Genomic DNA, 12,941 nt, shown 5'->3' on the forward strand with positions numbered 1-12,941 from the left:
AAAATAACTTTGTGACTAGTATCAATATATTTGTAAGGTATCCAAATAAGACATTATTTCATTCTGAAATGTCTAACACTGAACAGCTAAAAGTAACTCTACCATGCTGCACAGCATATGCTGCTGAATGACCATGAGCCCTGCAGCAAAGATATTCCCTTCTTTCAACTTTGAAGGGTCATGAACACCACAGCAATCTGTGTTTTTAAGGAACAAACAGATGAACAAATCTAATGAGGATGGGGATGTGTTTGAAGGATCAGTACAGCCACTGTCCAGAGCAGAGATCTCTGGCTAGGGTAGGGTCAAAGTTTGAAGGGCACAAATTGGTAGTAAGGTCAGATAAAGAAGCAGGAACTGGAGCAGAAAAGTAAAATGACCACAAAGTTGTGAACATAAATGATGCCAAGGTGAATTTTAATAAAAATTTGTTTCTGCTTAGTACATGGATACAGGTCCATAAGAAAAATGTCATTATGTCCACAGAGAACAACTGATTTTTATTTCTGTTTTTCACAGTACTTGTGATGAAGTTTAAAAAAGGACTTAAGAGTGTTACAATTGCTCATAGCTTTCAGATAATCCATTTGGTAGAGTCCCAATCATCAAAATTCAGATTTAATTGCAAGATACATCTGAGTTGAGATGTGACAGAAGTATAAGCCCCACTGACAAGACAGCAGGGTTATTTGGCTGCCGCTTGGTCACGTAAACTGCTGATTTTCTTGCTATTAAGAATTGGATGCATTTCATTTTCTATGCTGCAGCATTAAATCAGAACGATGACTGATTAGCTGAGGCAATAAGCACCACCCTGAAGTTTACTGCTTTTGGCTGGAGAGGCAGCCAAATGATTTGGCACTGCCCTGGCCCTCCGCCATGAAAGCCTCAATCTCCTGCACGGTCCGTGGGACGCAGGTGAGCAGCTCCATGCCCGTGGCTGTCACCACGATGTCGTCCTCGATGCGCACCTGCACGGGAGCACACGGTCACCAGGGGGGCACAGCTGGCATGGGGAGCACACGGTCACCGGGGGGCACAGCTGGCATGGGGAGCACACGGTCACCAGGGGGGCACAGCTGGCATGGGGAGCAGCCCGGCAGCAGCAGCAGCAGCAGGGAGGGCACAGGGTGCTGCTGCAACCAGGCAGAGCAGCACACTGCAAACATGGAATTGTCACCACCAGCACCCTGGGGCTCTGCAGGTGACACTGGCAAGGGGGGTTATTTACAGACGTGAACGAGACATTGACTGTGCCTCCAGCTGTTTCATTTTTCAGCATCAGTTTCTTTACATGATTATGACAATGGGAAGATGCCAGCAGCTCACATCCCAGGCAGCAGGCTAGAAAACTTAATGTTACAACTTACTTTATAAGCTTCTTGGCTAATTACACAAAGCAAAAGCACATTGACAGTAGTTCTATGTAATCACCATAAGCACATGTACTTTTGGTTAAAACAATATTTGCTTATTTTGAATGCAATACTTGTATGATTTAACCTACAGAGCTTCATTATTAAGCTTTAACCTTCCTAATATCTTGCTAGATAAATTTTCTGTAGCTTAGAAAGCTATTCAGACAAGCATTAATACACAGACCATTGTTCTATTTGCTCTTGCTTTTTCTACAGTTTAAATAATTTTTCTGCTGACCAATCTCATGGCTGCTGCTCAGCTCCAATCACAGTTCTGCTGTCTCTGAGGCCTGCATCTTGCAGCTTTCCCAAAGCCCTCTGATTCTGTGGGTTCCCACAGCAGGCTCCAGTTCCCCTTGGGCCACTGGTCCCTGCCACCCTGCTGGGGTCACACAGGCTTGGGGTGACCCCTGGTGTGGTGGTGTTTCTCAGGTGCCTCTGCTGCAGTGGGTACATCAAGGACAGTCTGAGCAAGGAGCTGCAGCACTGAGCTCATGCTCTGTCATCCATGGGGCCAGGAAACCTCAACCCCTGAGAGCAGGAGCAGTAAAAAGAACATTCTTCCCTGGATTTACCTCCAACCTCCTTAGCACATGCCTTGCTAGGGACAGTGCCTCCTGATGCCCACAGTGTCTGCTCTCAAAGCTCTCCTGTTTCTGAGCTGAAATTCAGGTAGCTTTTCTTTGCCTTTTTTTGCACTTAAAACTTCTATTTTTTTTTGCACTTAAAACTTCATTCTATGGGGCCAGTAAATCTCAACCCCTTGACAGCAGGAGCAGTAAAAAGAACATTCTTCCCTAGATTTACCTCCAACCTTCTTAGCTTGCCAGGGACATGCCTTGCTAGGGACAGTGCCTCCTGATGCCCAGTGTCTGCTCTCAAAGCTCTCCTGCTTCTGAGCTGAAATTCAGGTAGCTTCAATTTGCACTTAAAACTTTTCTCTTAACACAATAAACTTTCATAGTGAAACTTTGAACATTAAATAGCTTGTGGCTGATGTTCCACACATTGAATTTTGAGCTGATGAGAAAGTCCTAAGCAGATCAGGCATTTATTTTAAAATACAATCACTAAATTTCAAATCCTGGAAGGAAAAAGCAGATCCTCTCAGTTTTTCAACTCTTGCTATTAAAATGAAAAGTGTGCTCCATTTCTGTTTGTCTCTAATCTCTTCTTACCAGTAAATGTGCCTACACAGTCATTCCCATTATCTTATCAGAAAAATGTTGCTAAGTTGCTAAGCTGCAATAAAAGCAATTTTAGTAAGGTGCAAATCCAAAAGAACACAAACCCTGGGTACTCCCACCTTACAATTGCTTTAATTGTTTCTGACCTCTTGACATTTTCAACTAAAAATAAAGCTGGTTAACATTTGTACTTCTGATTGCAAAATAATCCATTTGTTCAAACAGAATGAGTCATCCAGTCCTTATTAAACTGTTTAATGATGTCTTTGCCAGATTATTTCTTTTAGTTGGTATCAAGTTAAGTGTATTATAAAGCAGAATTAAATAAACAAACTCCATTGAGTTGACACATTTGTTTTGGACAGCTGTGAATTTGAAAGCTGTGAGGCTCTGTATGCTCAGTGCCTTGCTGCAGAACAGATCAGCAACTCATGCAATGACTCTGCACTTGAACACAATTTATCAGGATGGGCTTCTTGGTTCCCTGCTTCAAATTTGACTGCTGAGCAAAACACAACCCAGGCATTCAGCAGGAGGGCCCCACTGCATCCAAAGGCAAATCCTGCCATGTGCCTGTGCTCCCTGGGTGGGTCAGTCCCTGCCAAAAACCTTTTGGTACCAGGCAAACCCTGCAGGAGTGCCAGCACCCAGGGACAGACCTGGGAAGGCGGCAAAAGCCAAAGCATCACATTGGCAAGCCCAGCCAGGGTAAATGGAGCTGGACACAGTGATGATGTGGAAAGTAAAAATGTCAGTGCAAAAGTAAGTCTGAGAGCAGAAGGAAGGCCAGGCCAAGCCAGAACTGGCTCTGCCCACAGAGAGAGCCCCAAGCACTGCCAGCTCCACAAACTTCCCCCTGCTTGAGCTGAAATTCCCCAGCTACAGGCATATACCAGCCACAATTCAGCCTCTTGACCAGGAATTAGCAAAAAACCAAGAAAAGTGCTTTGTGCTTTCCAGTTCAGTGCTCCATGACTTCCCAATAGCTCTGCACTCTTTGGGAGGACAGACTGACTTAAAGCAGAGCAGATGAAAGCCAGACTACAGTGGGGAAGAACAACTGAGGCAAGGTGTCTGCCTGCTGTTCTCTATCTAGGCCACAAGAGAAAATCAGGGTGGGGAAGGAGCTGGGAAATAGGTAAGAGTCATGGAAGGACCAGGGAAAGGAAGGTCCAGTGAGGTGAGACAGGACTGACAAATAATGGACAGAGAGAGCTGGGACTGGCTAAGGAGCCCAGGCAGGGAGATCCTGGTGGAGGTGAGAAGTGAGACATCCTGAAAGAGGAGAGCACACAGGGGCTGGAGCTGCCAAAGGCAGGAACTGAGGGTGACCAGATGGAGCAGGATGAGGGCCATGCCCTGTGACTCCCTGTATAGGAGGAGCATTGTTGGGAGATCACACAATTGTCAGGAGATCACACAGTCTGTGTCACAGCCCAGCTGTCATCTGCTGTGAGAAGTGGGAGAGCCAGGACTGTCCCATCAGTCTGCTCAGCATCAGCACCTCCAAATGCTCTTTGGGATGTGGATGGAGGCACACAGAACCACTGGGCCCTGGGACCACCCACCACTCCCTAGGAACATGCCTCTTCTTTCCCCAGAATCCAATCCTTCCTCTGCTGGATGAACCTCACCTGCAATGGATGCTTGCCACAAGAGAGAGGTCAGATTCCCCATTTTCAGTGCATAATTTTTCCTTTGTCCAAAAGCAACATGAGTGCAGAGGAACAGGCTCTCAAGGGGAAGGAAATGGTTTCATTTGCTCTTTTCCTTCACACTCTCCATGCTTCACCCTGAGTTTAAATTCAGCAGCAGCAAGAAGCAGCTTCAGAGGACCTGCAAAACCTTCCCCACAGGAGAGCCTGTCATTTGGTCTTGTCTTCTGGCCAAATGGACGAAAGATGCTGGATCTCTCTGGCAAGGCTGACTGGTTTGGGGCTGCCTTTCCCAGAGGGGGAGAGTGGTTATGAAACTTGCTCTCAGAGCTGTCCCTGTTTGCAGGCTCTTTGTTCATTAGTACTGCTTGTTTCAGGGCTACACAGTGGTTTGGAGTTGGGCACTGAAGTGTGAGGCTCACTGCACCCCCAGCTTTCAGGGTGCTCTGCAAAATCCTAGGGCAGGCTTTACTTTCTTGGTGTGAAATGGCAGACTTCAACAAACCACTCGTAAAGATGCAGCGGCCAGGAATGCCAGGACTCCTCCAAAAATGCCTTTTTCTTATCAAGGGTAGTGGTGGCATGATCTGTCCAGCTAGACCTGATTGCACAACTGCCTGACACCAGCAACAGGCCATCATGTGGCTCCACTCAGTGGCCCCAGCTGTGTCCCAAAGCAGGGCCTGGGGGCACAGCCAAGGGCAGCACAGGAGTTAAACACCAGGGCTGCTGTCAGCTCTGTACAGCCTCGCACTTTGTCCTCACTTACTAATGCAGCCGTGCTCCCCAGAGCCTCCTGAGCTACCTTCCAAGGGAAACAGGGCTGGAGCTCTCACTAATTTCTTTTGGATGATAATATATATACGAGGTTTTGACAACCAAGAAACTCTTTTGGCCAATTAAATAATCCAGATTTGCATGATGACAGATCCCAGATGTCAAAAAAGGCAACTGATGAAATGTCCCCTTTTTAAAAAAAATCTGTTGATCATTTGTTTGATTATGGCTGTGGAAAGCAGCAACACTATCACTGCAAGACCTCAGAGTGGGAGAGTTGCCTGAAAATGATGACAGGACGTGGCCACATGTGGGACCATGCAAAGCAGACAGGCACAGGTCTGGCTGGAGGACCCTGGGTCTGTTCCTACAGAGGCAGCTGTGCAGCCAAGGGAAATTATTTCAACTCAGCCATCAATTTTCCAATAATTTTTAACAGAGCAAGCTTATCCTGAGCAGAGTTTGACTTAGGAAGCAGAGCTGCTGCACCAAACCCAGGCTGCAAAGGAAGGCATTTGCTGCTGTTGCACAGTGCCTGTGCCAAGGGGTTTGCTGTATGTGCACGGTGGGCTCTGTGCTCAGGGAATCTCATCCCATGCTGTGCTCTTCTTGGCACAAGCAGGTTTCATTCACAACCAACCCTCATGTCAAGAGAAGCTTTATTTTAAATGTCCACATTTAAACGTTGACATTTTAATAGAAGAGGATCAATATCAGTAGGGTGAGGCCATGGATTTAATTAGATTAATTGATACAGATGGGAAAAAAGCCTCAGGTGCTCAGTCCCTTCATCCAGGCTCAAAAAGAAGCATTACACTACAAGCTAAATACAGGTTAGACACAGCTGGTCTTACTTTAACCTAATTATGTTAATTAGAGAAGAGAAAAGGGCTAAAGAAGGTTTATAAGCACCTAGCAGTAGTTTTTGGGTTGCCTACACCTATCACTTCCCTTAGGAGAAATTTCAAAGGAAGTTAAGTATGTACATTGTACAACTGCTTTCCCATGAAAACTTTTGAAGAAATGCTGTGTAGCATCATTACTGTGATACAATAAGCAATATTAAAAAGTAGATGAGCATAACGTTATTGCCTAGTAAACAATTTCATTTCACAATATAAATTCACCATAAACTCAGAGCCTGATCTCCTGAAAAATAAAAATCAGGACAGACAACTTTATTGCTCTCTGAACGAAAGGTAGACGCAGTTGTGTTTCTTGCTCTTTATTTGGTTTAGCATTTATTCTGAGTAAGGGAGCTGCTACTGTTTTGAAACATATTGTAATAGTAGCAGATCTTCAAGTTCCTGGGCTTTGTAAATCTGTTTAATTTTTAAATGAGAAAAATCTGTAAATGGAAGTAATGCATTTACCACCCATCTGCCTTTCAGCATTTCCTCTAAGTTGCATAGTTTTCAGATATTAAGTCTAGTGCTGGTTCTACAAATCCTAGGGAAAATAAAGCCTGAACAGAGACTGAATGTGTAAGGCCAAAGAAAGCTGAATGGCTTTACTGTGTCTTTGAGAAAACATCATATGAACTGCATGAATCAGTAATCAGCTTATGAAGAATGGAAATGTCAAACCCTAAAGGGCAGCATTTGCAGTCAGCATTTCCCCTTCCCCGAGGATTCAGCTGCTTTTCCTGAGCAATGCACACAACTGCATGCACACCCCTGTATTTGCACATCTGTGTTTGCTCAGGAGCTGTGGGGCAGAGTCCAGGCAGAGCAAAGGTGCCCTGGGCCAGGCCCTGTGCCAGATCCAGCAGCAAGGGACAGCAGCCCTTGTCCCACAGGAGCTGTGACCTCGCTAAGCTGGACCTTGGCTTTGCAGATGGACAACTGAACTCCATGTGACTGAAACGTCCCAAAATTGGCCAGGGAAGTTTGTGAAGGACTGAGCTGTCAAGTAAAGAGTGCGGGGCTTCAGACAGGCAACATCCCCTGGGCTCCCCCTGCAGGGACCTGTCCTTGACCCAGAGGAGGTGAAAAGCCCCAGTTCATGTCCCAGAGCAGCAGGGACAGCCCCAAAGGCTGAGCTGAGCTCCAAGGTGGCTCTGGTGGAAGGGCTGCTGATGGGTGAGCAGGAAGGGGGCTGTGGTGGAAGGGCTGGTGATGGGTGAGCAGGAAGGGGGCTGTGGTGGAAGGGCTGCTGATGGGTGAGCAGGAAGGGGGCTGTGGTGGAAGGGCTGGTGATGGGTGAGCAGGAAGGGGGCTGTGGTGGAAGGGCTGCTGATGGGTGAGCAGGAAGGGGGCTGTGGTGGAAGGGCTGGTGATGGGTGAGCAGGAAGGGGGCTGTGGTGGAAGGGCTGCTGATGGACCTGCCCCAGCAGGGCATGCACACCTCACACTGCCTCTCCTTCCCTGCCCCTGCAGCTCCCACACTCTCCTCATGGCCAACTCCAGCCAGCACAAATTAAAGTCAATGGCTTCGGCCTTGCCTTTTCTGGCACACTACAAGGGCTTTGCTTCTCAATGCAGAGACTTGTCACAGTCAAGAAAATTATTGAAAGCCCCAAAAAGACAGGAATTCAAGGTGAATTTGTGAAAAATCCACAAATTCCCTGTGTGGACAGACTTAGAATTACAGTGGTGTTACTTCAGTGAATGTTAGTTCATTTTTGAAGTCAATTACACTAAACCAAATGAAGAACATTTTAATTAAGTGAATTACACTAAACCAAATCAAGAACATTTCTCTCTCTGCAGAGAGAAATGCACAACTTACTTCCTTTTGTGGAATGTGTTTTACTTTTACACTAAAAGGAAGATTGGACTGGCTGTAGTGAACTCTTCAGCTACAACTGACACCAATACTAGCCCCTGTACTAATAATATTTGTCAGCAAAAAAAATAGGCTTTTTAAAAAAAGATTTAAAAAGATTTTTTTAATCCCATAGAAAGAAAGTTTTCTGGCATGCTTTTGTGACAAACACTCACTCACTCTGGATAAACTAGAATGAAACATTTTGTTCATAACTGAGCACTCTACACAGCACAAATTGCATCTTCTTTTTATGCAGAATCAAGTCAGAATGGTAAAATGGAAAAACTTATTTTGATTGCTCTATAATTCATCTTTTGTGAAGAATTCAGAAATATTCAGATGTATTCCAGTCTTAGATTTTATTTTCATTCTTCTCCTGGACAAAATCAAGTGACAACATCTGGCTCAGGGTATGTGTGTATTATTATTTTTTTCTCTCTAAGTAAAATGTATTGTTCACAGGGGGATCAGAGATTAAGATTTTTGCTCAATCGTTTTTGGGCTGCCCCTTCTTTTAGCAAAGTTTGTTGGCCAGCTCTCCTTACAAGTCATCATTACAGGAAGCTAAACAAAAATGAGGGAACAAAGTTTGCTTGAAATCTCTGGAACAAAAGTGCCTGATCCAGCAAGTTATTACCAAGGTAGAGATCCCAGGCTGTCCCTTATATTCTGTGCAACCACAGGCAGAAGGTGAGCCACAGGCACAGCTCAGGTGCAGAAATGGAGTGGGCATTCACAGAAATTTGGGAAAATGTGGGCTTTGCTGAGCAATTTCAGGGAAAGCTCACCAGAAATCAATTCAATTGCTGAAAAACTCTCACAGAGTGTTTACATGGAAAATGGAGATAATTAAACCTGCTTCCATTGCACATCACAGTGTTCTTTTAAAATACACTTCAGTGTGTGCTGTCACACAGAATGTGCTCACAGTTAGAAAATGCAGAATTAGCTGCCTTTTGCTCACCAGTACCTCAGCTGTCTGGCTGGCAAATCTTGATAAGAAACAACACAGAGACAGATAATGTCCCAGAGCTCAGCAGTGAATTAAACACCAGCAAGGGTAAAGTCCTGTGTCTCTCAACAAGGCTGCACCCACGCCATGGGTGGCTGCCCTGGAGCCTGGCTGCCTCATGTGACTGGGGACAGCACACACAACTGCCCTGTCAGGGCTGGTGGCTCCAAGGCAGCTCAGACCAAAGTGCCACAGTGATCACCCTCTCAAGGCTGGGGTACAGGGATAAATCAGTCAATGGCAGCAGCAGACAATTCCTAGTGAGTGAATTTTCCTACCAGAAACTCACCACCACAGCAGTGACTGCTGGCTGTACTGAGACTTGGCAGAAGAGCCAGGGGAGGATGGGGCATGGCAGCTGCCTGCTCTATCTCTGTGCAGGAACAATGTGGCACCCTACAAAGGCTTGCCCTGCTGAAATAAAAGCCCACTGGAAGCACTGCAGCTGCTGAATGCTCTGTGAGGGTGGTGGCTTTGAATGGGAAACGCGCCCTGGACAGCATGCACAGCCAAGGCCCCTCCACTTGCCCAGCAGCTGCTGCTGGAATGACTGCCCAGATCACCTCTACCTCCCCTGGCAAATGCCCCTGTGCCCACTGAGCCTGTCCCACTGGGCACTGGGGCTCTGGAACCCCATCAGCCATTCTGCTGGAAACAGGGAAGGCTCCTCCAAGGCACAGGTTTCATGCCATTCTGTCAATAATCCTGTAAGAGCAATTATTGCTGTTTTCATCTACTTAAACTGCATCTTCTGCCCCAGCACTGGACTGTGCTGCTGACAAGGAAGCCAACTCTGGACTACAGAACTCAGTCTCATATTTCATAACATACATGTTTCACACATTGGACAAAACACTTACCTGGCAAGCCACTGTATGGTGCTGACAGAGAATATTTCAGTCAATGGGAAAATATGGGTCTATCATTAATCACTAGTAAAAAAACCACATTCAAAAATTAGAATAAAACCCCCCAGTTTGTCTGCAGAGTCAAATGGCCCAAATGACTCAAGGTGCTGCTTCAGGAACAGCTCTATGTGCGGTACATTACAACTTCCAAAAGCTGTAAGACTTTTGGGGGTTGTAAGAAGTCCCAAAAGCTGTAAGTCCCAAAAGACTTCTGCTCGGATACATGGTAAGGACGAGCAGAGAGCAAACCAATGAAGGAAACCATGTGCCAAGCATACTCACCCCGCCGAAGGCCCTGAAGCGCTGCAGGACGTCCCTGTTGATGAAGCAGGCCCGGGCAGGGTCGTGCAGGGCCTGTTCCAGGAGGGGCTGGATGAAGTAGATGCCCGGCTCGATGGTGAGCACCATGCCCGGCTGCAGGCGGCGCGCCGTGCGCAGGCTGCACAGCCCTGGCTCCTCCGCGCGCTCCACGCCCTGCCACACACACACACACACGCTGTGGTCACCTTTCTCCTCACACAGGAATCTGCCCAAAAATATTTCTAGGATTCGCATTCTCTGAGCTTCAGATAATGATCAAAACAATTCTTATTTGCTGTGCCCGTGTTGTGCCAAAGGAGAATGCAATGTGGAGATTGTTTAGCCAGTGATGGTGTTTTGTTTCCTTGGCTGTCACAGACATATTGTATGAAAAATCCTTTCGTTAGGATCTTTTCTCCTGAGAAGCTGAAAGGCTTCAAAAACAAAATGTAAACAATGATTATCTGCTGCTGTGGAATGCAACATGTGCATCTTTGATGGGTCTCATATTGTTGTTTTTAATTAATGGCCAATCACAGTCCAGCTGTCTTGGACTGTCTGGTCAGTCACAAGAATTTATTTTCCTTTTCCCTTCCCTTCCCTTTTCTTTTCCCCTTTCCTTTCCTTTCCTTTCCTTTCCTTTCCTTTCCTTTCCTTTCCTTTCCTTTCCTTTCCTTTCCTTTCCTTTCCTTTCCTTTCCTGCCTTCTGAAGAAATCCTCTCTTCAATTCTTTCAGTATAGTTTTATTCTATCATTTTCTTTTAATATAATATATTTAATAAAATAATAAACCAGCCTTCTGAAACATGGAGTCAAGATTCTCATCTCTTTTCTCATCCTGGGACCCCTGTGAACACCACCACATTTGGCCTGTCAGGGCCAGGTGGGTGTGTGTGTGTGTGTCAGGACTGTGGGCTGACAGCCACGAGATTCTGTGCAGTTGAGTGCTTGGCAGATTCACTTTAGATGTAATCTAATATAATATAGAATAATACAGTATAATTAATTAGCCTTCTGATAAGATGGAGTCAGATGCATCATTCTCTCCCCTCTCTGGGGGTTGCACTATAACCCACTCTCACAGACACCAACACATGGAGCACCTTACAGCAAGCCCTCCTGTGCTGACTGCTCCAGAAGACACAAAATATCAAAAATAATCACAAAGGACTGAAATTAGCTATGCAATTACCTCCCTCCCATCAGTCCTCATTTAGCTTTCACACAGAGTGATGACCAGATTTCAGCTCAATGCCCCAACTGTTTTTTGCACCACAGAAATCTTGGCTTTGGATATGCTTGGTACTGTTACTTTTCACCCTGCTCTTCTAAGTTCTTCTAAGCCTTCTGATGTTTACATTCTTGCAATGAAGTTTCTCACACACTTTTATGTAAATAATTATTGTTTTACATTCTTTTCTGGAGGAGGGAAAATTTGATGGACTGTTGGTTTGACCAGTGTGATTGGAGAGGTGGCACTTTCATCCTCCAATCCACTGTCACTTTTGGAAGTCTATAAATGTTGGAGTCAGAAAATAAACTTCCCTTCTTTTACCTTGGAGGTTCCAGTGTGTGTGTCATTTTATTTTATGTCCCATAGCAACAGTTAGTCTCTACCTTGGGAGAAATACTGTATTACAAAGCAAAAATAATTCCTTGCACTATTCCTTGCCCTACCCTCCCTTGCAAGGTATGGTATTGTAAGTGACATGCAAATGTTGAAATGCCCCTGCCACGTCATGGCTGAAACAGCTGAACTATGCAGCAGAGAACAATTTCTCTCCAAGGATATGCAAATACTCATTCTCACCAAATGTTATTAAAATTACACATTTATGATCTGGATTCAGGAGCAATGAGTCTACACATGACCTCATAAAAGCAGCCCATTTAAACTAAACTTTTGTCAGATTCAGACTTTCAGGCAACATGGTGCTGATTAGTATTATTAAAAGCTAAGTCAAAACAAGTCTGAACTAGCAAAATATTCTCTCCTTCCCAAAAGCTGGTAAAATAAAATGATATATGAGGACATGCTTAGTCAAGGAATTAGAAACACTGCAAGGACTAGTTCTGGGTATTCATTTTCTTCTCCCCTAATGTGCCAGGTATGGCAATATCAGAATAAACATATATCAATCCCATTAGCTTTTTGAAAATTCTTTGCAATGGTAGCAAAATTTCCCCCACAAACTATTGTAATGATCTGTGAACAGCTCACAGGCCCAGCAGCTTGCAATCCTGCTCACACACTCTGCTCCAGAAACCTTCTCTGCTTTAGCCAGCACATCAGAGGTTAACACCCCTGTGAGACCACAGCAACATTTATCTGCTTTCCACAGAGCTTTCCTGAGCCTTGCTTCTGCCCAAAGCCACGATGGTGCTTTCCCTGGCTGGCAGGAGGGGCAGCTGGTGTCAGCATCACTGCCAGCATGACTGGTGCCACGAGATGGAACTTCCCCTTTCCCCCAGACAAACCAGCCCAGCAGCACCCTGGGTGTGGGGCACCCTGTCCTGGCACAGCCCAGCTCCCCTGCCCATCCAGGGGATGGAGGGAGGCTGGAGCACACCTGCACATCACCCATGTTCCCATCTACTGAAGCATCCCCTCTTCACAGGGGACACAGCCCTGCAGTATTGTTTGCTCTTGAGCTCCACTTTCAGTTCAGAGAAAGCCCATTTTACAGAAATACTGCTTTGCAGCAGTAAACTCTGTAAAATTCCTATTTTTACAGAAATACTGGTTTCCATAGTACTTGCTTTATCCCCACTGGTTACCCAAGCAAGGCTGGTGTTGCTTTTGTTCCCTTTGCAGAGCTTATTCTCTTCCAGCATCTTGCAGTAGCCAAGATTTCTAGAGTTGACCAGCCTGGACATTTGGACACAGATTTGCCCATTTTGACTGTGTGTTCCAT

The 12,941-nt window shown here is 45.6% G+C and overlaps 1 protein-coding gene across 1 annotated transcript in view; it reads right to left on the bottom strand.

Annotated features, from left to right (window-relative positions):
• Window positions 1-400: 400 nt before the first annotated feature.
• Window positions 401-12,941, bottom strand: part of PEPD (peptidase D) — a 150,823-nt gene continuing 138,282 nt past the window's right edge. The window contains exons 14-15 of the mRNA XM_054269377.1: window positions 10,009-10,200; window positions 401-971 (exon numbers count right to left, since the gene is read on the bottom strand). Of these exons, the coding sequence (XP_054125352.1) occupies window positions 822-971; window positions 10,009-10,200 (342 nt within the window). The 3' untranslated portion in view covers window positions 401-821. The remainder of the gene's footprint in view (window positions 972-10,008; window positions 10,201-12,941) is intronic.

The sequence above is a fragment of the Melozone crissalis genome, unplaced genomic scaffold, assembly GCF_028551555.1.
Source record: "Melozone crissalis strain CALT ecotype California unplaced genomic scaffold, PUWL_Pcris_2 ptg000007l_1, whole genome shotgun sequence".
In the NCBI taxonomy this organism is placed as follows: Eukaryota; Metazoa; Chordata; class Aves; order Passeriformes; family Passerellidae; genus Melozone; species Melozone crissalis.